General features: G+C 30.3%; 4 protein-coding genes across 5 annotated transcripts in view; 1 reads left to right on the top strand and 3 right to left on the bottom strand.

The window, feature by feature from the left end:
* The window catches only part of LOC130443014 (fizzy-related protein homolog), a 63,781-nt gene extending 52,788 nt beyond the window's left edge, over positions 1–10,993 (bottom strand). The window contains exon 1 of the mRNA XM_056777456.1: positions 10,131–10,993. Within this exon, the coding sequence (XP_056633434.1) occupies positions 10,131–10,490 (360 nt within the window). The 5' untranslated portion in view covers positions 10,491–10,993. The remainder of the gene's footprint in view (positions 1–10,130) is intronic.
* Positions 10,994–11,272: 279 nt separating this feature from the next.
* On the top strand, positions 11,273–27,580 carry LOC130442400 (ras-related GTP-binding protein C). 2 transcript variants are annotated; one of them, XM_056776483.1, is made up of 8 exons: positions 11,273–11,415; positions 11,469–11,849; positions 12,137–12,314; positions 21,081–21,217; positions 21,284–21,426; positions 21,623–21,771; positions 23,198–23,385; positions 23,441–27,580. In XM_056776483.1, exons 1-7 carry the CDS (start codon positions 11,413–11,415, stop codon positions 23,347–23,349), a joined length of 1,143 nt encoding a protein of 380 aa, XP_056632461.1. In that variant the 5' UTR covers positions 11,273–11,412; the 3' UTR covers positions 23,350–23,385; positions 23,441–27,580. The 2 variants fall into 2 exon arrangements, with proteins under 2 accessions (XP_056632461.1, XP_056632460.1); XM_056776482.1 differs by having other exon boundaries at positions 23,198–27,580.
* LOC130442402 (uncharacterized) lies at positions 15,296–19,340 on the bottom strand. Its single transcript, XM_056776485.1, has 2 exons — positions 16,215–19,340; positions 15,296–16,158 (listed from the first exon to the last, which is right to left on the bottom strand). The coding sequence occupies exons 1-2, from the start codon at positions 16,576–16,578 to the stop codon at positions 15,476–15,478; spliced, it is 1,047 nt and encodes a 348-aa protein (XP_056632463.1). The 5' UTR covers positions 16,579–19,340; the 3' UTR covers positions 15,296–15,475.
* Positions 16,819–19,287, bottom strand: LOC130442401 (adenosine kinase-like). The gene has a single exon (XM_056776484.1). The coding sequence runs from the start codon at positions 19,285–19,287 to the stop codon at positions 18,238–18,240; it is 1,050 nt and encodes a 349-aa protein (XP_056632462.1). The 3' UTR covers positions 16,819–18,237.
* Positions 27,581–27,916: the final 336 nt, after the last annotated feature.

Genomic DNA, 27,916 nt, shown 5'->3' with positions numbered 1-27,916 from the left:
TAGCCCCGTGAGACGCAAGAATCCCGACTGTAAAAGATGACGGGGGCTCGGTGATGGTTTAAGGATGTGTTGGAAGAAGGGCGACTGGAGACCTGGTAACCATTGAAGAGATAAAAAATATTGAAGGAAAAAGTGTGCAAAGAGTATTTAAAAGAGTTGGGAAGGAAGCGTGTAATGAAAGTAATGATTGAGTTGTTGGGTGACAAATTGGATAGGGAAAACAGAAAGTAGTGTCCTACTTCACAAATTTGGAATATTTGTAAAAAAGTAGTGGAGCCAATAAATTCGCCGTTGATAGTTTTTCCTTTTTTAAGATAGTGAACTGATGCCATGATCTTGCCCGAAGATAGAACGGTCTATGCCTTTTTTGAAGCCGATTCGCCCTTTTGAGTCCATTGTTTTGATTGTTCCTTTGTTTCAAGTCAGAAGTGATGCACTCACTTTTCATTCATGGTTATGAAACGACTTTATTTCAGAGAAGCATTGCCAAACACTGAATGGAAACATCTTCACGAAGCTGTTTTTGTTACACTGTGAGCAAACGCGGTACCCATTTGGCACACAGCTTTCTCAAGTCCAAATTTTCAGTTGATATTCGATGTAACGCACTTTTTGAAATGCCTACTTTGTCTACCAACTCGCGCACTTTTAGTCGACAATCATCCAGTACCTCGCCTCATTTGGTCGACCACTGCGATGCTGGTCATTGCAGGTCATGCAGCCTCGCTTAAACTCTGTTACTCAATATTTTACTGTTGATAACGAAGGAGCAGCCTCCGCCAGAGTAGAGTTCATCTTTCAAATTGGTTGCGCTAATGCCTTTCAAATAAAAGTATTGTATCACATAACGATGACTATTTTTTTTCCATTTTCACAAATCCAAAAACATTCACTATTGATGGCTGCCAGAAAAATACTAAACAACTTGGTGTCTTCAAATTTGAAAGATATGCAATAAAGATTGTGTACGCCATCTCTAGATCAGGCCAGGTACTTCTGGGGTTGTATGTTCAAGATAAAAATCGATAGTTATACGGAAATAACAGGGTTTGTGTTGGCAATTAAGGAGGAACGTAACATAAAGGTTTAGTTGCATATAGTGGAAAGGGAAGCAACGTTCAAATGGTACAACGGTTTTTAGGACTAAACAGAGGTTTTTCGATTAAAAATCCCCCACTTATAGACAATAACTGGTTTTTCAGTTTTTTTTTGAAAGATTTTCCTTCCATCATGCAAAAAATGTTATTTTCATAAACCATAAACGACCTATTTTGAAAAATGTGTTGCAATTTTTATTCGTAAACGAACGGACAACATTAAATCATTGTAAGAGTAAATAACAATTTTTTTTAAGAAAAATTCCAAAATAATTAGCTTGTACTTTTGAGATATTTTATTGTGAAAATGTCTTATTTAAAATGCTGGATCACCTTGCGGAATTAAATTAATTTATTTAGTTGTACTTTTAACAGCGTCATGAATCATTTTTTTTATTGTAATTACTAGATTAGAACATGAACGTTATTACATTACTCATTCATACCGAAATATCATTTTTACGAAGGTAACCGTTAAATTTCAACAAGAAGTTGATAATTAAACATAATATTACATATATAATGAAAAAAGAAGGCATATAAGGTGATACAATTAAATGGAAACAGCTATGTTTGTATTTATAGCACATAACAAACTCACTTTTTGAGAAAAGTGAAAAATTTCGATTATTTGTAAAAAATTAATACTTATCTTCAGAAAATCGGCAAAACTGAAAATCGATTACGACATTAAATAAATACGACGTTCATTGATTATGGCATTCCATTAATTTATCAATCAAAACAAGCAAATTTTTTAGTAGAATTCGTATCAACCTTCTATATCTCTAACATTTAAAGAATTCTCGGTAATATAGAGGGTGTCTCATGAATAATGTCGATTTCTAAGGCACTTTAAGTGCGATTTAAAGTAGTATTTCTTCAATTTTTTTGTTTTTTGTAGATTTAAGGAAAAAAAAGTCAAGAGAGCAAATTTGTGGAGAATTCAATTTCTTAGCCTCACAAACTCGATTTTAATACTTCTTTATGGGTTTGATTGTTTTCTGGTTAAAACGGAAAAACTATTTTCAATACATTTTTCAGTATATTACGTACTCTCGATATTTTAACCTATAATCCAATGTAAAATTTAGAACAAATTCTTCTAAAAAATGGATAGATATAAAGTTACACCGACCCAAAGAAAGCGCTGTTTTTCGATATTTATCGTTTTTTGTTAATAGCTTTTTTTCGAAAAAGGCCAAGATAGCAAATTTGTAGACAATTAAATTTCCTACAAAAAAACAAGGGAGGCAACCTCATAAACTTGGTTTTAAGCTTTCCATACCATCCCTTATGCATCAGAAAAAAAATTGTGACTTTGATAAATACAAGGTCTATGTAAGTTTTCAATGGACTTCAGTTCCATACGCAGCGTTCTTTGAACTTGTTGTTGTATTTAAAAAATGTGAAAGCCCTCGTTTGACTTAAAACCATTTCGTTAATTATGCGGTGCTAATGATTTGGTAATTGTTCGCAAACTAGGTACCGTTTTAAATAATGTCAAATTGAGTTATTCTATCATTAGACTACTACCGAATTAATGTGGGTAGCCCCGTTTACAATAGACGCATACTAAAGTCGATAATACATTGTATTTTCATTATCTTAACAATTATTGTCATAAATTGTTAAATGCCATTGCCCTACTTAATGAAGTTTATGTTTTCTAATTACACCTTGATGAAATGTTTCCAGATTGTGAATATTATATAAGTAATTAATTTGCGAAACAATTAATTGGTTATTAATGAGTTTTCTTTCGTATATAAATACGAGTAATTTTGGAAAAAAAAATATTTATAAAAAAGTCATTTTTATTTCTTTTACTTTTTTTTACTTTTGTCATTTTTCATAAAAGTTTGTCAATTTCAACGAAAAGTAGAATAACCAGTGACATGTTTTCAACAATAATGAAAGACGGGCCCACCCTATTTTTGGTTATAAAAAATCGGAAAATTGATATTTGCAATAATTTTTTCCGTTTATTTATTTCTTTGGTCCGTACTTTCCGGAAAAATACGACTCATATCAGGGAATTTGAGGTATGTTTAATGTACTTAAAAAAATCAAAATGAAAAAAAATATATTTTAAAATTTCAACTTTTCGATTTTTTATGACCAGAAATAAAGTAGTCCTCATTTCCGAGTAATAATCAATTATTACGATTATGTTTAAAAACAATCATGCAGACTTTTTCCTGTTTCAGTAACCTAAAAATTTGGCTTGGAGAACAAAGATTTTCGTCAAAAAAAGAAGTTGTAGCATACGTAAACGCCGATTTTGCAGAGAAGATATGTGTAAAGGTTAAAAAAGTTTTGAAGAAAAAAAATATTTCATTTATATGTTAAATCCCAAACTTTTCAGCAAACCCTCGTAGAAAATAGTTGATAATCTATCGCGAATTAACCTTCATCTAGATTTGTTACAACGACACGATTTTTTGATGTTTTTAAATAAAAAAAATTACTTTGAATGTGTAGGGGGATTTGGATTGAATAATTTTGTCAAAGCTTTATCCAAAAAAGCAGCCTTCTAATATAAAAGGATACGTTATATATTTATGGGTGTAAAAGTTTTTCAATATCATGTAAACATCGTATCGTATAAACCTTGACAAACAGAAAAGTTGAAGCAATAGAATAGAAGGAAGTGACCAAATATTTGAAGATTTGTAAATATTTAGATTATTTTTTCAACTTTCCATGCTCATGATATTTATAATTAATGATAATGTGTAAATTACATATTAAAAAAATTTTAATGAAATTATTGATGCGTACATCGCAAGGAAGCGAGGGTACATATTAAACAAACAAAAGTGTGTTATATGAATTTACAAAAAGATATAATTTATAGCAACTAGACCTTCAAATATCATTTTTGTGGTCATCAATAAACATAAAGTTATGAAACTAACGAAGAAAGGATCTTCGTACTCTTCGATGATCCTGGCTTAGTCTGGTGCAACAAAAATATTCACATAACCGGTGAAAAGTTTTTGCTCACCCTATACTTTGCGTGAATATAGTAATAACAGTCCGTAATTATAACATATTTAAATTTTTGATTCATCGATGTAACCCCCTTTAGCTTTTATTATTTCAGTGCAGAATTTTGGCATTGTCTGTAACATTTTCCATCCATATCCAATCAATTCCACAACAACTTGAGATCGGGCGTCTGTGAATGCCAAATCATTACTTTCAATATATTCTTCCTTTTCTCGTTCTTTCAAATACTCTTTGCACAGCTTCGAGACATACTTGGGATCGTTGTTGTCCTGTAAGTTAAATTTTCTGCCCATAAGGCGCTGACCAGATCAAACTTCATTTTCGTTTAAGATTTTTTATTGCCTTTTTTCCTCGAAATCCCCTCAATTTTTACCAGGTCTCCAGTCGCCTTTCCCCGTTCTCTTTTGACCTGCGCACAAACCTTCTTTAGATCCAAAAACTTCAAACTCTTAACTCATCACTGAATAAAACTTTCTCCCACTCTTCATGCGTCTAACTTTCATGTTCTTTAGTCCACTGCAACCTATAAATATTATATTGACGTGTTCTCTCAATTCCTTGTCACTGTACTCTGGACCCGTGAGTCGTCGATCACGTTTACCACCCTGAACGTTTTCTAGTGCCAAAGTTCCTAGTGGTACGGTTAATTTTACCTAGACTATGAGGACCTCCGATTAAAGCACGAGTTTCAACCTATAGTTTCTTGGTTTTATCTATTCTAAGACTTACACGTCTTAATTTGTGAGAAACGAAAGCAATTCGCATACAAACTTTACAAAAAGATGTCTTAGACCAAAAAGTATAAAACACAGAACGTTCTTGCGTCTCACAGGAAAGAAAAAATGGTTAAAGTGTATTGTTTTGTAATTTAATAATAATAATAATAATAATAATAATAGTGTAGATTTACAAAACGAATCATTTGCTGAAAAAGCACGGTCAAAAAATTCATAATTGGTTCGATCTAAAATGATATTGCCTTCAAATCTCATTTCAAAATTGGGAAAGAAAACAAAAATATTGTAACTTTTATAGTCAACACAGTCAGAACAGTTCCATAATATTTGATAACTGAATAATTATATATACAAAGGATAAGTAATAGAGGAAAGAAGAATAGCCTAACAAACTGAATATTTCCCGCCTCTTTACAGACTATTAATTTTTAATTAACCACATTGCTCGTTTCCATTTTTAAACATATACCTTTATCGTAACTGCTTACATAATATTATTCCTGCTATGATATATTTTTATTCTGTCTCCAATCGATCCAATTTACTTGTGGGAGTTTATACAGACAAAAGAATTCAGTGCATTACTTATAAAAATAATGATGAACACAATTATTCATGTTTGGGAGTGCGTGTGCGTATGCGTATTTCTGCGCGTGTGCGTAGGAAGTTACTTTTAATTTGTCATTGCTTTTTCAAGAACAACACTGTTTTTTTTTGAATAAATACATAGTAAAATATTTTTAATCAGTCCAAAAAGAAAATGCTGCATTCAAATTTATGAACAATAACAATCAAACAAAACAAAGCAAGTGATTTAGGCAGAAGAGTACATAATTGAAACTGGACTTGATTATAACGTTTTTCATTCAATTTCAAGAAAATTTAAGTCAAAATTTCTTTATAAACATATCTGATAAGTCTCGTCATTGATGAGATAGCAAGTATTAACGTATTTGTAATGAATATCTCTAATTGGAGTAATGAATTGAATCTGAAATGAAGTGATACCAACTGCAGATGAATATACAAAAGACAGAAATAATGAAAATATCAAACAAACCAGAAAAAATGAATGTGTAAATACAAGAACTAGAAAATAAGAGCGTTAATAGGCTGAAGTATGTAAGGACAATCGTAAGACGAAAGAATTGACGAAGAGGTAGCCAAAAGACAATATCTACATATGTAACCCTATTCAGAGTATTCTTTAGCAAAAGAAAAGATAATAGAACGTATAAAAACAAGAATTTACGAATCAGTACTACTACCAATGCTGATCTATGGTTAGGTTAGGTTAGATTAGGTATTAACCAATAAATTGAAGCAAAAAATAACAAAATGAGAAATAAAGATACTGAGGAAAATAGAGGGGTTGAAGAGACTCGATAAAATAAGGAACGACATAATTAGACGCGAATTAACCGTAGGGAGTACAGTGCAAACAATCGAACAAAAATAACTGAGATGGTTTGGCCACATAGCGAGAATGAAGAAGGGCAGAACAGTTAAAGTGATATGAGAAACCGAAATAAACAAAAAAAAAAAGAGAAGAGGCACACACATAATGAAATAGAATAGAGAAATAGCCAAAAAACTTGAAGAAAAGAGAACTGAACTGAAGGGTAACAGGAAGCAAAAGATAGAATTAAATGAAGAAGAAATATTATCTCTACGTAAATAAATAAAACTAGTAAACTAAAGTAAATACCAATGGACAGATATTGATTTCGCTGTATTTATTAATTTTTGAAGTGACTAATACGGATTTTCATTATGGGTTAGGACTCAGTGGTCGGCAAAGTGCGACTCCAGAGCCGCATGTGGCTCTTTGGCTTCTTAAGTGGGGCTCTGGCACAAATATCCACGGAAAGCGCAATAATATTTTCAGTAAGAAAAAACATGTATAATTTTTTGTTAAGTTAAAAGATAGATAGAGAAAGGAAACTTAATTTTCCGATGTCAGAAGAAGTAAAAACATTCGCAAATAAACTAAACCATTTTTGTTTAGGATTTTTTAAGAGCAACATTTTTGCACTTCCCGAGCCTGCTGAAACATCGCCAAGAAAATAATTCCTCTATTGATAAACACCATTTTAAAACAATAATTTTTAATATAAAGAAAGAATTCCTCAGCAGGTTTCAGGAATTTGAAAACATCATAACTTTTGTCAAAAATCCTCTTAATACTACGATAACCGAGCTGAAATTTTCCTTTTTTTTTTGCTGAATTTGAAATTCGAACACCTTTGTATCGAATTGGAAATATTGGAAAAGAAAAAAGCTCGCGTTTGCTGTTTTTTCTCTACGCGACGTATAATTGTCCATGCGCGAAACAGGGAAACTCTAAATTGTTTTCGAAAACTTCCAATGACTGGCCTTGCGATTTATTTATGGTTATCGCAAAGGCCAGACGTACCGGAAATTGTAAACGTTTGAAATCGAATGGTAAATCCGTTGGAATTATCGGTATAGGCGCGTGATCAAGACATCCTCTCCTTTATATTTTCCTCTTTATGATTGTTGCTTCAATGACGTTATTCATCACCTTTTTCGCAGCCAGTCTTATTCCATTGCACAATCGAGGTTGATTAATGTTACGCAGCATGATGACAACTGATGACTACTTTTAACTGCAAATTGTGAGGTGTTAATCCAGGCAATTCCAGTGAATATAAAAACTCCGTGTGATAGTTGACTACGTCATCCTGGTTCATAATGGTGTCGACTGATTTGAAGAAAACTAAATGTCCCGGAAGAAAAGTCTGACATATTTATTTCTCACCGCAAATATTGCTCGTTCACCCAGCCAATTATGGTTATTGGGCTGTTGCGTTATATCTGGGAAAACACGCTGAATGAGCTCCTCTTTTGAGTCTATGAAATCTGTGGGCAATGTGATGAATCCGTTCAAGGTGTCTATTATTATCGCATTCTAAGCCCATCTACTTCATCGTCACTTACTAAATAACACAATTCTGAGGTAGTTCTCGCGCACTTAGCAGAAATCGTCACTCACAAAGATAGAAGGATGCACTCTTTGTCTGAGGTGTCGATCGACATAGAGGATGGATCGACATATTAGTTGGTTGTCAAATGTCAAATATTATGGTAGCGGTCAGAAATTTAATTCGTGACAAAACATCAAGAAAAAACAGAATTGTTGTTTTTATTTAAGTCGGAGCATTTTCATATTTATTCACCTTTTAAACCTCCTCTGGACTTCCACAAATAATTCAAGAGCAAAATAAGACAAATCGGTCCAGCCGTTCTCGAGTTTTAGCGAGACTAACGAATAGAAATTCGATTATATATAAATGTATAAATAAAATTTAGTTTTATTTAGTGAAATACTTATTTAGTTAATAAAAAAATCATATTTGGCTTTTTGGCTAATAAGTTTGCCGATCATTTGGATTAGGTATGGTATTACCTAACCTAAACTTACAGGTTAGATATATTAATACCTATCTTTATGAAAATTGCTGGTGGTAAGTAAAAATCTAAGAAAATCGAATAATTTCTGTTATCAAACAATCTAGAACTTCACAACTGGATCGTCAACACAACCCTAAGTCTTTCCATTCGTAGAATGATGTCTTCAACATTTACTGCCAGTTTTATGAAAATTTTCTAATAGATTTCAAGACAAACTTTCAAAAATCTCCATCAATATTTTAGATTATTTTAAATAACACCCTAAATACCTTTAGAACCATTAAACATAAATAGTTATTTATCAATATAATTCATTGTCAATAAATGAGAATAAATAATTCAATACTCCTGTTGACAGTTGTTGATGTGATTAAGAATAGTTGCTATTAAATTCGAATTAAGATTAAATATACACTGAAAAAAATCATAAATATTTAACTATGATGATTAGTCATTCTAACACTTTGAAAAGTATCATTTATTAATTAGTGATGTAGAATTTTTCACAATCTAAGAAAGTGCCTTTACTACAGAAACCTATATAAAATTTGATAATTCCCAAAAGTATTAAAATTTTGACTAGTTATTGAGAGGGCATTGTACAGCACTATCATGTTACAATAGCTGGTATTTTCCTTATGGTTTAAGAGAAATTTGAATTTTATAAAATTCACTTGATTTTGATACATGTTTCATGACTCGAAATGAACTGTCACAAACAAACGCATCGGGACCATACATAATGAAACACTTTTAGGGTCATGTATAAATATAAGGGCAATGTATTTATTGCATATCATATATTAAATGGAGGTTAGTCACTTTCTTATATTGTGAAAAATTCTATATTATTTAGGAATTTAAAAATTTTACATTGAATCTAATGAAACAGATCCTGGGATTTTGCAAGCTAAAAATAGCATAGTATGCAAATGATGTAACATATTATAATTTTATGAAAAAAACTGCAACCATTAAAGAAAATCAACTCCAAACATGAATCAAGTTTCACAGAAAATCAATTTGCAAATAATAACGACATTGGTACGAATAGAATAATTTAAAGTTCAAAAACTGCTATACAATGACAAATAATCAAATATGCTATTTCCTTTGGTAATGCATTAAAGCAATGAAAGATATTGGTGGACACAGTAATATTTGTAGAGTAAAACTAGGATGTAAGAAATTGTTAATTTGTAGTAAAAATCAATTACAAAAAAATAGAAAGTACTGAAAATAGAATGTTCATACTTGAAAAAACCAGTACTATCAAGACTAATATACTTAAATTGACTAAATAAAGATAAAATTTTTCCTTATCTGAAACTCTTGTATGTTTAATTACTACTTATAAAATTGTAAAATGATGTTTCTATGTAGTAATATATTAAATAAACACAAATATATTTCAAAATTACGACAACAATAAATTTTTGACATGTTCATCACAAATCTGCCATTAGAAAATTGTTCTGAATAATAGGGAATCAACAAGGATTTAATGTAATTTTCCATCAAATTTATTTTTGAGAATATAATTGAATAAATTATTTCTCTAAAATACTAAATGAAAAATTACTCAGTAGGGGGTCAGCAACCTAGGTTATTTATATACCTCATAGACTTCTAAAATTAACCTCTATAATTTGTCATTCTGTAATATACAATAACTACAATCAATTAAAAACTAAAATTATGCAAATAATTGTTACTTGAAGCGAACTACTTGAAATATTGCTTTTCTTATTTGCTAAAATATCATTACTCAATTCCATAAATTGAAAAATAATTTTCTATAATTGAATTTTATTTTAAAACTTTTATAAAAAAATATTCATCTTACCTTTGTTGGAGTACCATATTTAAAAAGTTTCCTACTCTTCACAGGAGTTAACGCTTGTCTTTCATCACACTGTGACTTCACATCTTCTATATTTTCACCGAGTAGTTCGTTTCTCAACAAAATATTATACACTGAACTGTCTCTGACATTTTCTCCAGTTTCTCTTGCTTTTTTGCCCGTCTGAATGTTCTTACTCGGATCTGGTATAGTAGCAAATGTAGTTTCCCAATTATTATTCGCTCTATATGGAATAAACCTGTCATAACTTCCTAGTCTATGAGGCACTTCTACATCGAATAAATTTCTAGCCACTGCCAGTTTGGATTGTCTGAATATTCTTTCATCAATATTGGTGAACATCTTGTTATAAAAAGTTCTTATTCACTGAGTGTATTCAAAATTTCCAAGTATAAAATTTGTATAAGAGATATATAGTATTTATGTTAATATCATGTTAATGTACACAGTTCAAATGTCATGTTGATCAATTGCAATGCACCTAGGCTCTAAATATTTATTGATAAATAATGTTCGTGAATCAGAATGTGCATATAGAATTGGATGTGGATTGAATCATTTTTGAAATGGTATATATAAAAGATTTAGTTACTTGTAATTTGAGTCAAGTTAAGTTATCACTGCACAAAAACAATATCCACTCTAAACACTAATAACTAGACCAACTTATTAACAGAAAGTACCTATTATAACTACTTTTGATAAGCATTCATAACTTGATTGTGTTCCCCACCAATAAAATGGTATTTAAACTGTGTGTATTCTTTAATTTTAAGGGAGGAACAATTTATTGATTTTAACGACCCAAACATAGACATTAACAATACCCAACCAATCAATTTCTTAATAACCAACCCCCACTCCCAACTCTACAATACGCCCAATGGCACTGAAGAGCATCCTTTACAGTTTTATTCTATGGTTTAAAATTTCTTAATAACTTAATTATCCAAAACACAATAAAAGTATTTACATGCTACCAATATTATTTTTGAATAAAGATGATTAACAATTTTTATATGTGTAGAGAATATTTATTAGATTTATATTAAATGCAATAAAATATTAGATATTTTAAATATGTAACCGATAGTAAAGTTCATTTGCTTTGAGTTGCCTATACTAGTTGTCAAAAATGTCAAATGTCAGTGAGTCATATGTCTGATATTTTTTTAAAACAATCTCCTTATTTATGTTTATTATTAACATTTTTATTAATAAAAAAAGATTACCTAATTCAAACCTACTTTCAAACTGAACAAAAATGGTATTTTAAAAATAAATTTCTAATATATGTACTACAACACTGATAATTTTCAGTCTTATCAAGACGATGAAGAGGGAGTGCCTTTTGATGGTACGACTGGTTCTTTTCCAAAAGATTTTGGTTACGGTCTCTTCGACGGTGAACACGACATGATATCTTCGTCCGGAGATCAAAAGCCAAGAATTCTTCTTATGGGTTTACGAAGGTCTGGGAAATCTTCGATTCAGAAAGTTGTATTTCATAAGATGTCCCCAAACGAAACCTTATTCCTCGAAAGCACCAATAAAATTGTAAAAAATGATATAAACAATTCAAGTTTTGTACAATTTCAAATATGGGATTTCCCCGGACAAATAGATTTCTTTGATTCAAGCTTTGATTATGATATGATTTTTGGAGGATGTGGAGCTCTGATTTTTGTAATTGATGCACAGGTAATTATTTCTCATATTATAAAAAACGTATTATTTCTGGATATGAATCACCATCTTTGTGTTAGCTGGTACTTGATTTGTTTGTTTATTGATAGTTAAATATCTTAAAATTGCTCTTATCAGTTGTGTTAGTCACTAAAGTCAAAGTATTTTTTTCAATATGCACATTTACAATGTTATGAAGTAAAATATTTTCAAATGATTTACAAATTTATAGATTTGTATAAATAATGAATGAACCTTGAAGAATATTAGAATCATTATAAGTATGAGTACTTCACTTTTAGGATGATTATATTGAAGCGTTGAATAAACTCAATTTAACTGTTACAAAAGCATATAAAATTAATCCAAATTTGAGGTTGGAAGTCTTTATTCATAAAGTAGATGGTTTAGGAGATGATTTCAAAATGGAATCTCAAAGAGACATTCATCAAAGGACTACAGATGATTTGAATGATTCAGGTAAAATATTCTGTATCTATTATTATATTTTCAGTGCCATATTCAGGGATTCTTCACTTGTAGGCTATTTTTCCGCCACTATTGACCTCTGAAATTCAATATCTTACTTCACTTTTATTCATATTACATTTTAATCAATAAAATTTAAAGTTTATGATTTGAGAACTAAAGTTTTTTGTAAAATACTTGATTGTTTTGAGGGCAAAGAATTTTAAGCAAAAAAAATTTCACTCATGTAGTAAATGATTACCACAACATTAAAATACATTTTTTGTGCCTTTAAATTGGTGAAATTATATTGTCATTTGAAACTTGTTTATTAAGTCCGGCTATATGCACAACAGAGCTAAAGTCTATAGATTTTCTTAACTAAAGTGTTAATTATTCTTCACTCTTTTTAATAAAGAAAAACTTCTTTCACTTCAACAATTTATTGCTGGTGTATAAGAGCAATATGATATGCTTTATTAAAGTTGGGACAAATGGTTTCTAAATTATATTCTCGCTGGAACAAATAAAGATTTTTGAATGATCTAGAACTTGTTTTTATTAACATTCTCTCAGATGAAAGATATATTTGATAGTGTATGAATTCCTTAACTAATTCTGTTTCTAAATCATTGGGGTACGTTTCTTCCTGGTAACTAGTTTTTTTGATTAGAAACAACTCACTCAATTTTTGAATAGAATAAGCCGCCCCTTGAAATCTACTGCTCTAGACTACAGCCTGCAGAATAATCCGCTCCTTTATATAATCTTATGAAGAATTAATATTTGAAATGAAAAAAAATGACTATATAGGTACTAATAAATTTAACAGTTGATAGTAATGACAAACGAAAGTAAAATAAATCAACTATAGTTTAGGCAACCATTCTAGCAACTGGATGGAACTAGTTTAATTTAATTAAGTTACACTTGTAAATCTTGTAATGGGCATTATTTAACAGAACAAAATAATAATTACATCTGTATTCCATATAAACATCTGTTAAAAAAATTGACATCTGTTACACAAGTATTTTTTTTAGTTGAATGTGTTGTCACAAACATTGCAGAAAGCTGTGGGTATTAATCAGAAGTATGAATAAATCAGAGGGTAAAAAAATGTCTAGTATCTCTGTTATTTGTATTAGAATTAGATTGTTCCTTAAACCCCCAACCAGTTCTATGAATAATATTTTTAGTTATGAAAATCCCAGGCATCTCTACATTTTTGCCAAATAAGAACTGAACAAGAAATTTCTTGTATTGTATGTATTGATTTTTAATTTACTGAGTTATTAACCCTATACTTTCTATTTTAATTACTGGAAATGCTCACTTTTAAAACAAATTGCAATTAAAAAGTTAATCTTATTGTGGAAACTACTCATATTCCTCTAACAATTAATAGTGAATAATTATAGTTTCACCACAATTTTTTTATCACAGTATCAAAGTTCTCCAGTTACATTATTGTTATCAGTAGTGTTTTGTTGAGTGGCATACCAAAAATGTTTTTAAACTCAAAAATATGATAACAAGAATTCATAATTTCCTTGTTATTCTACTTCAATAAATACAGTTTGCCAGGAAAGAATTTACTTTCTGATTTTTATCAACTTTTTTTGGCCATCAATTGTGTTGCACTTACAAGTGTAATGCATAGACATAATTGATATTTAAAGACTTTTTGTTTTTTTTTATGATTATATTAAAAATTCTTAGGCAAAACAAAACGCTCAGCTTTTTATACCAAACTGTGAACAAAAGCCGTTGTCTTTGTGGAAAGCTAACACCTGTATATTTATCTGTCAATAGAATGACAATGACTTTAAAACAAAAAATTGAAACAATAATCTTATTATTTGGAGAACATGCTTTTAGCAGCATGGACGTTACTATTTTGCGATACACTCAATGTGATCCTACTATTCATAGAAAAGTAACTATTATAAATGCAATTTGTAATGAGAAGTGTGTATCCAAAGTTTTGAAATACATTAAAAAGATGAGATACTTATAAAGGATAAGAATGTTGCTACTGAGCACCAAGTAATATTTTAAATTTGATTTATGTACACTATTAATGTGGTTGTATTGTCCCAAAAATGTAGATACTAGGTCACACTTAGTCTTCTTGAGTTAAAAATTGTAAATACCAGTCTTAGAGAGTAAATGTCTGTTCTGGGATTCTAGAAGATGGAAGTAGTCTCTTTTTCTTTGTCAATACATTAATCACTGAATAGTGAACTTTTTAGAAGGAAGTTATATTGGATACAATGAATAACCTTTGTATTTTCAGATAGATGTATATTGTATATTCTTTCCTAAATTTAATGATCTCATTAGAATAATTGCTTTCTAAGTTTTAGTAAAATTCTAATACCTGAAACTATTAAATTGTCATTGTGTCAATTACTTTTCTACGAAAATTAGAAAAGAAAACAATTAATTCTAAATAACTTTATAATAAATCTACTGATAGTAGGCCTGTACAAATGTCAGTACACTACCCTTAAAATTAAGCACAATTATTCAGAATGACCAAAAATTCAAAACCGAAATCTTTCAAATAATGAAAGAATGGATGTTTCTTTATCTTAAATACGACATTTTGTATTAAGAAACTTTAGATCACAAGAAGAAGTGAGAAAATATAGATAACAAGTATTTTTTACTAGTTATAAACTTTCTACGAAAATTCTGTATTTGTTCTACTTTAGATAACTGAAAGTATAATAAATATGTAGATTCTTAAAACAGATTGGATCATAGTCCCATAAATTAATTATTGATTTAATTGAATAACAAGCCCGATTAACCATAAAGGCAAATATTGAGAGAAATATTAGATTATTGTAAAAATTTCTGTTCAGATCATTGTGCCTATTTTATTAAAACAATAGTTTGAAACTACCAATTATATTAAGTAATACTATGTGAAAACTCCTGCCCAACCTATTAGCAATAGGAAATGTTGAAAATAAATAATTGTGTACTTTTAATGAATATATTTCATTAAACAAATTACCTTCAACAATTTAAAGAGATTCTATTATTAGAATTTAAAATTATATCTTATTATTTCGAAGGTTTTTTTATGGAAATGTATAACAAAGTAAAAATATATAACAATTATTCTTTTATATAATAGATCATTGTATAAAAATTAGTTTTTATTGTTCTGGATCAAAACATGGTTTTCCTTCAAAACTACATCCATTCCTCTGGATTATTTCTGCTGCAGCCCAAGATCCACACTTAATACATACCTCGAGACTTTTACCTAAAATATACTGAGATAGAAAACCACCTGCAAAGGCATCCCCTGCACCATTGGTATCTACAATCTTTTCCTCAGATAATTCTTTTACTGGGAATTTTCGAATTGTTCCATTGAAAGCAACAATTGTTGGATTAACCCCTTGTGTAATTATTACTGTTCTTTTTCTGTTGTTATTTTCTTTAGGTAGATTCGACAATTTCAAAGCTATTTCTTCAATATTCTTGGTACCTAACTTCAAACTTTCTGATAATGTTTCAGCCTCTGACTCATTTCCGAATAATAAATCTACATAAGGCAATGCATTTGATAGGGCTTTAATATGGAACTGGCATATAAAAGGTGCACTTAAGTTCATTATGAATGGGCGGTTGTTTGCTAAAGCCACTTTAGCCAATTCCATTTGAGCTTCTGGATTTACTGTTAAGAAAAATCCAGAAACGTAATAAAACTGTGCAGTATCTATTAGTTTTTCATTTTCTTCATTTTTTAAGTGGTCAATTGTAAAATGATTGGCACTACCAAGGTTAGCACAAAGAGAACGGTTGTGACCAGTTAAAAGAACTCCACATGTACCTAAAAACACACCCAACTTTATATATTGTGATTTGTTCATAGTTAAACTCACTTACCTGTGGGTTCTTTTTCATTATACTGATATCGAACATTTACCCCACTAGACGTTGCTTCATCGTACAATATTTTTGAGTACTTATCCTTTCCTACACATCCAAAAAATGTACATACTTTAGGTTTCCCCAACAACCATTGAGCGACTCGTAACGTGTTCTGTACACTTCCTCCGGCAATATAACTTGCTTCATATTTCTCGGTTATTTCGTCATACAAAGTTTTATGTTTTTCATCGGCTAAAATAGCGTCGTTTTCTTTCATTTCATATTTTTCTAAGAAATTTTTATCTACGACGGCAGAAATATCCAATAACGGATTTCCCATTCCCAATAAAAGATTTTCCCTAATACTGTCGCCTTCCATTATGTTATAATTTTTTATTTAAGGAGAAAACTTCTTAAAATACTTTACACGTGTTGTTTTCGGTTTTGATGTTTTGTAGGTTATGTTGGTTAACAGGATATTAAATTGATTTTTAGATGAAGAGATAACCTCACAATGTCAAAAGATTCCATTGTCGTGTAAACACATTCATATTTAATGAAAGGGATATTTTTTTAACTTGTTGATAAAAAAAATTGGTTAGTTGATAAGTGAAAAATCGAAGCTATATCGTATTTTATTACAGAATATTGAAGTAACTATTTTATACATCACTATTTACATGTTTGTTTATGAAAACTTAGTACTTCTTGGGAAGAAGTTGAAGAAACAGTGAGATTCAATTAACTCAAAAGTTCTTAATACATAGTGGTTAAAAAATCGGTTTTTGTGAATAATTGATAATATGGTGTGTGTTTTCTTAATCGTTTTGTCTATTGATGAATGTGTGCTGATGATGTGTACCGTGTCCAAAGTTCCAATCAACCAATTCTAAAAGGAAATCGACAACTTTAAATAGCCCGAGTTTAAATAAAATATTTGAATTATAAACTTTCCAATTTTTTTTCACTCGTTTATTCCATTTTACCATCGAAATTTATCATCAAAAATAAAATAATAAACGTATAGAAGTCTGCTTTCCCATATTTTTCAATAGACAACTTTTAAAAACTGAAATGTAAACAAAACATTTTGGATACGCACGAGAAACGAAATTTACTTGTTCCTCTCGACAAGGGGTAGTTTTTAGATGAAAGAATTATATATTTTGATATTAAATTGTTTAACAAATAGAGAAACATGTAAAACTGTGAAAAAAGAGAAGAGCAGACAAAATTTTCTTGAACTTGTTTAAAGGCGAAAAGTAATTGATAAACTAAGGAACTGTTTCTTCAATTAAACAATAATAAAGGCATTCACTATATAGCAATCTGGTCAACAGTGACCAATGAGCAGTTCAATTTTAACTTAATCTAATAGAGTTTGAAACTATGGTATACTCATCAGCGGTCCTTAGGTTCTGTAGGATTGATTGCACTAAACGTTAACGTGAACACACAAACTCTGCTTTTGCACTAAAAATACCAAACTAACTCTAAGGGTTTGATGCTCTTAAGTCTTATTTCTAACTCAGTATTGTCAAGAAGCTGAATAGCCTCGACATTGATATGATGATGAAGACTTTCTTTATGACTCTTGGCTAATTTCTCGATGGCTTGGTCAACAGTATCATTTCCATGTGCCTCTGGAGATACATCTACTATGTTCCTCAATACTTTTGGAATATTTGGGTGATTGCTGAGTTATTTGGTTTGGTACATCCCCATAGTTGGATACCATAAGTTCATACAGGCTCAAGTATCTGCTTATAAAGCATAAACTTAGGTAGAAACAGAGTGGAGCTTCTTCTAATTAGCCAGTACATGTTTCCATATTTCAGTCAAAGTTCTTCTATTTTCTTTTTAACATGCACTTTTCATTGAAGTTTGGCATTTAAGATAATACCTATTTATTGTGCTCTTTTTGGGTATTATTCATTCTGACTGGAATATGACCTATTATAAGTTAACATGAACTGATTTAGTTTTATTTAATTGATTTTGCATCTCTTCGTCCAGCAACAACTATTTTATATTGGAATCAACTAGATTTGTAATCAGTTTCGTTGTTATAAGTACATCCATCTTTTTGAATGATTTCAGAAGCAGCCCAAATTCCACATTTCACACAAGCTTCTACATCGTGATCTTGAATGTATTGAGATAGAAATCCTCCAACGAAAGCGTCTCCCGCACAATTTGTATCCACAATTTTGTTTTTCTCTAATTTCGGTACAGAAAATGTTAAAATTTTATTTTCTATTCCAACTAAAACGTGATTTTCTCCTTGCGTAATAACAACTAATCTTGTTCTAACTTTATTAACTTTTTTCCAATTTATTAAAACTCTAATTTTGTCTTGTAAACTTTTCTTATCTATTTTGAAACTCTCAGCTAGTGCTTCAATTTCTGATCTGTTGCCGAAAAGTACGTCGATATAAGGAACTATTTCGAATAGTACTTCTTTGTGTAGATGACAAATAAAAGGTGCGCTCAAGTTAAATAAAAACTGTCGATTATTTTTTGCAGCTAATTTTGCGACTTCTGTTACGGTTTTTAAACATACATTCAAAAAGAACCCACCCAAATAATAATATTTAGCTGTTTGTAGTAACGTTATATTTTCTTCGTTCACAAGGTATTCAAAATCGAAATTTTTCGAACTTCCAGGATTTGTACAAAGTGATCGATTATTTCCCGTTATAAGCACCATACAAGTACCAGTCGGTTCATTAATACGTTTGTATCGTACATTTACTCCATCTAATGTTGCTTGACTGTACATGATATCTGCGAATTTATCATTACCAATTGATCCAAAAAATGTTGTTAAGTGGTGCACTTTAGTCAACCATTGCACTACTCTTAACGTATTTTGAATGCTACCACCTACAGTATACTTAACCTCAAACTTCATCAGTTCTTCGAGCATATCTTTTTGTTTTTCTGTAATCAAAATTGCGTCGTTTTCTTTTAAATCGTATTTTTTCAAGAAATCATTCTGAACCGTTGCTGTTATATCTAATAGAGGGTGTCCTATTCCAATGATTAAATTGGTACGTAATTTCTTGTGACACAGTTGATTCTCCATTATATGGAGCAATTTATTCGTTTATACTGTAATCGAAATAGATTGTTAGCCTTGTAAAACGAACGTCAGTTATTCTTATCACAATTAAAAACGATTTAGTTCTTGTTGATTTATTATTTTCAGATAAATAAAATGATTATGTAATTCCTGGCAATGATGTGTTCAACAAATATTCTAATAACTTAAAAATAAGTCGATTGTTTATAATAAATATAAATTATTTTCAAATAAATAATTCCCATATTTGAACAATGATGTTTAGAGAAAGATACACAATTACAAATTGAAGGTCAAAAGGTCGAATAAGCAAATTATTAGTTTTACAGACGTCGGTGTGAAGTATTTTATGAGATTTCTATTTTAAAACATTTCATAAGAAATGAAAAGTAGAACTGATGTCACTGCAATTGCTGTTAAAACTTTTTCAGAAGGTGGTTTTCTGACATTAGAAATAGTCCAAGTAAATGTTCTTGAGATATAATAATAATGATAACAATATCAATCGCAGATTATAAAAAACCCTTGCCAAGAATTTTGTTTGATCTACCATAGGCGTAGATACTTCATTTTATAAATTTATTATTTTTATAAATACTTTTGAAAATATCTATATCTTATGCGAGAAAGTATTCTTTAAAAAGCAATCGAATCATTATAAATTGGACGGCATTATACGCAGTTATTACAGATGCACTTAATTGTAGTCCTACTTGGAACTTAGAAAAATATCATTATTATTCCTCGTTAACTTGCCACAACTGAATATTAAATTATAAAACGTAAATAGACGAGTAAAATGTACCTGTCTGTAAGGGCGTTTGGTTTAAACAGGATACCAGACGTGAACTGAGTCATTTTTGTACCCCACTCGTTTTTTTTTCTGGAAAACGAAATTTCAAAGCAAGGAAAATAAATTCTTCGCAAATAAAACAAAAGAAAAAAAACATTTCAATTCCAAAGTATCTTTATAAATAATCATGGTAGTCAGAATCGTCTGAACTAGAGTCATCATTTGATTGAATTATGAAGGGTTGTAAAGAGGGTTATACCACAAACTCATCTTCTTCTTTGATAACATGATAAGCTACTGCTTATCGCAGGCTGTTTGGCAGTAATATTTCGAAGAAATTGTGTACATACGCCTTCTGACAGTTTTGGCCAATAGAAATGCATTTATGTTTATGATTCGATGTTTTCATTGGTAAACAGTCCACGTGGAATGACGGTTTGTTAGGTCTTTACCGAATTTTATACGGGGAGTAAACATTATTTTTCATTTTATAATTTGGTATGAGTAGTATCTTGCGTATTAATGAAATATTGATTGTTCCTCGCATAACTGTCTTCTGCAATTGATATAGGAAAAGCTATAGAATATACAGTGACGTATCTAGGATCGGAGAAAGTGGGTTGTCACTCAAAGTTTCCAGTTTCACTACAGTAAAAGAAAAACTTATTTCTATGTTGTAAATTCTGAAAAAATACGTGAGACCAGTATTTCCAATCGAAGACGAAATATATACAAAAAATTTTCACTAGAGGACTTTTTTTGTAAAGCAAAAAAATTTATTTTTGTAAAAAATATGTGGTATATCGTATCAAAGAATGTTTGGTGAATTGTTAGGTGTCTGGAGAATGGATAAGAGACCTTGCTGATTCCATTACATACAATAAGAAATAACAAAATGAATAATTTAAAATCAGTTAAAAGCTGTCTTTGCCCATAAATATTTTCAAAATTTACAAATTGAAAATTTTTAAATTACAGCCTAATCTCTCTGATTTTTTTCCAGGTTTTGACCAAATACATCTTAGTTTTCATCTTACGTCAATATACGATCATTCGATTTTCGAAGCATTTTCCAAAGTTGTACAGAAACTTATCCCACAATTACCGGCCCTAGAAAATTTATTAAACATTTTAAATACTGTGAGTAAAATGAAAACTATCATCAAAAGTTTTATTGAAACTTGTGTTTAATTTAATCGTTTTTAGAATTCCGCAATAGAGAAGTCGTTTTTATTTGATGTAGTTTCTAAAATATATATAGCAACAGATTCCACACCTGTGGACATGCAAAGTTACGAATTATGCTGTGACATGATCGATGTTGTTATAGATGTCTCCTCGATATATGGGTAATTTTTTATTTCATACATTAAAATTAGTCTCAAACTGAATATTTTAGATAATTTTCTATAGAAATCAACATCTCACAAAAATTTAAATACCCAAAAGATATTTCTGCTAACTTTTCAACATTATTTCAATTTTAATGAAAAAGTATTATGTGAACTAGTTTTTCCAGTTGATAACTTCCTAAATATATTTTAGGATTAAAGAAGAACAGTTTCCAGCAGTCTTCGATGAACAAAGTTCGAGTCTAATTAAACTCAATAATGGAACCGTTCTATATTTAAGGGAAGTTAATAAATTTTTAGCTCTAGTATGTATATTACGAGAAGATAATTTTGATCATAAAGGTAATGCATATTTATACTATAGAAAACTGTAGTTATAATAGTATATTATTCACAAGTGTATAATGAAGGTTGTTATTCCAACGTAATTTATCCACGAGACAAATTGATAAAGGAAACTATTTTTCTGGAGATTTTTAATCCCATTTTCCAAAGTGTTAGTATTACTTCTTTGAGGTACTTAAGCCTTTTATTGTCTCAAGCCTCTATGGATTGCTTACAGACAGAGAAATAATCTGTCAGAACACCAGTTTAATGTCGTTTCTAAATATTTTGAGAAGTTCCTCAGACTTCACAGCTAATGTGGTTATGAATTTTTTGGATTGTGTTAGGCATGAATTTTTTCTCAAGTAAGACTCCATCTGATCCTTGCAGCCATCCATTCAGTTCGTTATTTTCTGAGACAGACCACAGAAGGGTCTATAATATGAAGTCGTTGCTTCTTTTTTAGCAAGGTCGTCTGCTTAATCATTTCCTGTTATACCTTTAAGGCCGTTTGACTATCGGAAACATTCTAAAAATTGAAACCACATTCTCTCCGATAGTCAAGTGGCCTTGAAGGCTATTGAAAGCACCTTCAAACAAATTGGCGGTATAAACACACTCTGAAAGCACTAGCTAACAGAAATAAAGTAACCCTAATATGCCTACCAGCCTTAGACAAGCGGCATTGAAGGCTATTGAATGCACTTTCAAACAGGTTTGTATTAAAACACTTCTGAATGAGTTTGTTAGTAGTTCAAAAATGTTTAATCCAGTTTTTCCTACTCTAACATATATTCAATGTATCAATATATTTTTTTCCTAATTCATCATCTATATCTTGGCTTTTATTTGCTCTTAAATCTGGACGTATTATCTCTTCGTTCAATTATCATTCACTTCTCTATTGTGATTTATTGTGATAAGTTTTCAACTTTTCTTTTTGTTTGTTTCAATGTAAATAGTTCATAGTTAATTGTGGGCGGCCAAGGGGCCGTTGAGCACATAGACCTTCAGATAGGCCACTCGTGCCCCACTTGACGTTACCAAAAGCCGATTTTAGCCTCTCAAGAGATGGGTTCTGGGCCCATTGGTGAGCTCGCCGATCCCAGTCTGGCAAGTGAGTGAGCCTCGTCGTTGCCTTTGTTGCCCGGGCACCCAAAGGATTTGTATCTTGCAGTTATCACTCATCAGATTCTGTAGGACTCTCTTGCACTCCAGCACTAGCCTAGAGCACACTTTTTCAATGTAAATATGTATAATTTAAAATACGAATTGTCAAAGTTTGATAAAAATATTATAAAACATTTATTTTCTAATTTATTATTAAGTTCACTCACGTTTTTTTTAATTAATTATTGAAATGAATTTTTTCCTATTATAAATCTAATAATATTCTTTTTACACAATAATACGAATTTTTAATAAGATGTTTCTAACTTTCTAGGTATAATCGATTACAACTTTTTATGTTTCCGTAACGCAATACAACAGGTCTTTGAATTAAGAAGTAGAAATTCTCCAACACCCATGACAAATTCAGTCGGTACTCCCGTAGTTAATGGCAATGCTACAGTCAACGATGAAAATTCAACATGAATCCTCATTCAAATTGAGCAACTAGGAAAAAATTATGTACCTGTAATGTTTTATTTGTTGTTGTATTTTTTCTTAATATAGTTATTTTTAGAAAACGTGGGAAATGAAAACCTACTAACGACGTCGTACTGCAACACTTACTAAAATATTACTCTTAGTATGCAATAAACTGATTTTGTGATAGTAACTAATCGATATGACCAATAATGTTTTTATTGATAAATTATTGAATCATTATCTCTATGTAACTTTAATTTTATATTTAAGGATGAAACTTTCATAGACGAGTCACCAGTCTGAATTACATCACGCTAACATTCAAAATTGCTAACACTGACTGGTTTTTTGAGCATTACACGTGCTTATACCCATCTCGAAGGACCAGACGGTGTTTAGAGGAATGTAACAAAATATGGGCTGAAAAATGAAAAAAAAAATTCAAATATTAACCATTTATTGATTTAAAAATAATCACATATTTTTGAAGTGAAGTAACAGTGTTCTTAATATTATATTATTAAACTGAGCATTAAATTGCAAAAAGGCGTCAAATATGTATCAGATACTCAAATATGGGACACATAGAAACTTATGTTTATCTTATAAGAAATAAAATTTCTTTGGTAGGTGGAAGAAATTACTTAATTTACTTACAAAAATTACATGTATCAAAACTTGGCTCAACACAGTCATTATATACCCAGAAATTACACATCCTACTGCGTTCTCGAAAAAAAAAGAAAAAAAAAAATTAAAATGTATATGCTGCATCAGCTGAGAGTCAGGAGCTTCTCCTATGGTGGCACCTGATTCATTTTCTTGTTTTAAACTGGATACCTTCTTCACCTTCACTTTCTTCAGTGACCCTGATCTTGGTTTTCTAATTTCTTTTGTACTGAACACACTATTTACAGTACCACTACACCTAAACTCACTAGTACACTGTCCGACGCGCGTTTCGATAACAGTCTTCAGAGACTGAAGGTAAACTAAAACCTATTAGCTTGACTTACTTATTTTAATTTAAAATTTACCACTAATGAACCCTCTCCCGCGAAAAATAATTCAAACGGAAAAACCTCCTTGACGGGAATCTTCACATTTATTCCCTAATTACTAAACTATAGTGTGGACTGAAAGGAATAGTTTAAATTTGAGCCTACCTCCTTGGACCTCCTTGACAGGAATCGTTACATACATTCCCTAACTACTAAACTATAGTATAGATAAGTCAAATTAATCGAATTTAGTTTATCTTCAGTTTCTGAAGACGATAACTTGATGTAGTGTTGTGTAGTGCAGAAATTCCAACTTAGTTATTTTTCTTTTGCTTGGGTTACTTTTTTTTATTTTTCAATTTTCTTCTGATTTATTCCAATTTTTATACGGCGATGAAGTTATAACCAAGTCCACGGCAACTTTTGTACCTCTATTAGATGCCTTTCTAATTTAGTTGGGCACGAGACTTATGTCATGAACAGATACTAGACTAGACTGCTGCGATAAATTTCGGTAGACGAAGGTTTGTTATCATAAGTTGGTGCAAGTTCAATTCCAGAAGTAGATTCTTCTATTTGAGTGTCAGGTCTCAATGGAGGCGCATTATTTGTCTCAGACCTAGCCCATACTTAGGACCGCAGTCCTAGTCCATAATTGAAGAATAAATCATAAAATTAAACTTATTTTTTGCAATAAAATGGCATCTAGCGCCCGACCGACAAGACAAAGTGCTATGCTAAAGCTGATTGAATACGATAGATGATCGTCGTTCGTGGCGTCTTTCGATTGTTTTTTTGGAGAATTGTTACTTGCCAAAATTAAAGCTCTAGCCCACAATTTATTACTCTCCTCCTTATGAACATTACACTGACGCACAAAAAGTATATTTTCATATATTTTGACCAACTGAATACAAATTTGAAGTCAAAGTAACTTCATCTAGCTCCGTTTTGTTTTCAATTAACAGAAATTGTCCGGGTAATGCATATAATGAATTTTTTGTGATTTTTGTACTTGCCAAGTTTTTTTGTTAGAGAGTCGTATTTTGAATAGATGATTTCGGTATCAGATTTCACCGAATGGTTATCAAACTCTGATTGTTTGTATTTTTGTGAGTCAGTGGTTTCAACTTGGACTAAATTTTTTCTGACTCAGTTAATTTCGACATATCAATGATCCATTTCTCCTCTATATCTACTATACAAAACATTTAAAGTTTTGATGAGCCATCTTGTATAAATGTATCATAAATTTATTATTATCAGTAATAAAAGCGAGTAAATAATTTTCTAATATCGCACACCTATTTTAATACTGCCATAATTTCAAAGATGGTAATTTTACAGGAAAGCCGTAACAAAATCTATTATAAACGAAATGTTTTCTGGATCAGTTAATTCGGTACATAGGCGTACCAAATTTGGTGCACATACAGTTTCGAGATATCTTTACTGATTAGTTATGTAAAAAGTAATCTAAAATCTATATACAGTTTTAAAAGTTTTTTTTCGAATGATATGGCAGTACTGTTGATGTTAATTTTATTTAGAATTGTTGAGTTAAGAATTATAGAGAACGAAACAAAATATGACTTGATTTGAATTTTCGTTAAATGGAAGAGAAAAAAAAAATGAAATTATCAATTCCAAAAATATTTAAACTAAAACTCGCCCACAAATGTTGTGTTTAAACTCAAGTAAATCTGCGTTTAATGTAAGGAAGAACAACATCAAAAAATGGGTATCACATTGAAATAAAGATAATAAATCTTTCTTTTTGTTCGCGAGATCAGAACCAAATTCATCATTTTTCTTCATCTCTTTCTTATAACCACTTCTTTGAAATCTTCACTCTCATAGGAGGTTTTCACTCGTATTTCATGACTTTTATATTTGAAGATAAAGCTTTTATTCCATTTATGTCAAAGCTGTTGCCGAACTGCGTCTGAAAATTCTTATAAAAATCAGTGTGGCACTATAGCTTTGTTTTTTGTAACATCTCTCGATGAAATGAGATAATATACTGGCTTGCGGCACTCTTCATGGTACGTACAGTCACGAGTAACTCATTATAATAGTGACACTTGGCGCCTCACGCGGAATTTGAATGTCAATTTTATTTTTATTTTGTAATATGGCACTATTGAAATAGGAGTGAGACATCATGAGATGTATCTATTTATTACTTGTAAATATGAAATAAATATATATAAAAATAATATTTGTTAATACTCAATCAGTAGTAACTGTAATGTGCGATTTAGTGATCATGAAAGCGACACCCTGTAGGGGTCTGTCCTGTCTAATTCTGAATATTTAGCCCCCTTCTGAACTTTTCTTGAGAAGCTCTAGCTGTATTCTCATCTTTTTGGTAGTCTCCTTGATGTGGTTTTTCCGTATGTTCCTTTAACTTTCTTTTAGTCTTCTTCTTCTTCTTTTAATAAGTCTTTAATGTTCTATTGAATTCTGAATATTTAGCCTCCTTGTGAGCTCTTCTTGAGACGTTGTCCTCCTGCTCTCATATCATCTTTTTTTGATCTCCTTATGTTTGGTTTCTTTCACCATCAACGTAAAATTATTTAGTTTTATGTCATTATCATTGACAAAAATAGACAGATCCATCTAGGAATCTGAAAGTAAAATAAAGAAATAACTTCTGATCTGCGTGAACCGACTATAAAATTGTACTAATTATACTAGATTTTTACTTATGTCAGTCTGAAGTGAATCAGTTATTACTTTATTAATCATATCTTATGCTATTATCGATTTCTTTTTTATCACAGTGTGTTTATATACAAATTTCATGATCACTATTTGCATACTTTCGAATGATGATTTGTATAATATACATCGCTCCGACGAATTTATTTTCGTTAACTTTATTATTTATTTAAATGGGCTTTACCATTCCTGTCTGTTGTTATTTAATTTTTTTTCCAAAATTGGATTGAACAATCAATTTAATATTTGTGTTCAGCGGATCTCTTGGAGGTTATGTGTTATAAACAATACCTATTAGAATGGAATAGCTGCTTTAATAAGATGTACCTATGAATACATACTTGAACTTCTCCGATTTTTTAATGTTTTAACTTTATTTATTTATATTTTAATGTATTAACTTTTCTATGCTTTTTAAGGTATTTTATTGTATAAGGTTTGTTTATAGGACAAAATTTCCTTGTGTTCTATTATGTTTGTAGAGTGTTTTTACAAATAAAATTGTTGCAACAGAATCAAGATGTTTTATTTTAATGAATTATCGTAGATAATTGATATTTTTCTACTTATTCATCTATAATAGTGGGATAATGCTGATTATTTTCTTTGTTTGAATGATTGCGTTCATCTCTGAAACTTCTGGTTCAAATAGAAAAATTATTCTAGTGTTTGATATCCCATTTATAGAGAAAGGCATCATAAAAACTGGCTTATTTGATTTTTATTTGCTTTTTAGGATCAGTTTTATTGGATATAAAATTGATTTTTATGGATTTATTTTTGTCAAAATTGGATTTTTCAAGGTCAATTTGGTTAGAGACTAGTTTTTAAAATCTCATATAATT

This window comes from Diorhabda sublineata, chromosome 4 (genome assembly GCF_026230105.1).
Source record: "Diorhabda sublineata isolate icDioSubl1.1 chromosome 4, icDioSubl1.1, whole genome shotgun sequence".
NCBI classification, from domain to species: Eukaryota; Metazoa; Arthropoda; class Insecta; order Coleoptera; family Chrysomelidae; genus Diorhabda; species Diorhabda sublineata.
The sequence above is the reverse complement of the archived record's forward strand: the minus strand, read 5'-3'. Positions and strand labels throughout refer to the sequence as shown.

Coding starts and splice junctions, on each gene's coding strand:
- LOC130442400 (XM_056776483.1), top strand. Junction 11,850..12,136: donor TTTTTGTAATTGATGCACAG/GTAATTATTTCT, acceptor CTTCACTTTTAG/GATGATTATATTGAAGCGTT. Junction 21,427..21,622: donor GATGTCTCCTCGATATATGG/GTAATTTTTTAT, acceptor AATATATTTTAG/GATTAAAGAAGAACAGTTTC.
- LOC130442402 (XM_056776485.1), bottom strand. CDS start 16,578: ATGGAAGGCGACAGTATTAGGGAAAATCTTTTATTGGGAATGGGAAAT. Junction 16,159..16,214: donor TAATGAAAAAGAACCCACAG/GTAAGTGAGTTT, acceptor GTGTGTTTTTAG/GTACATGTGGAGTTCTTTTA.
- LOC130442401 (XM_056776484.1), bottom strand. CDS start 19,287: ATGGAGAATCAACTGTGTCACAAGAAATTACGTACCAATTTAATCATT.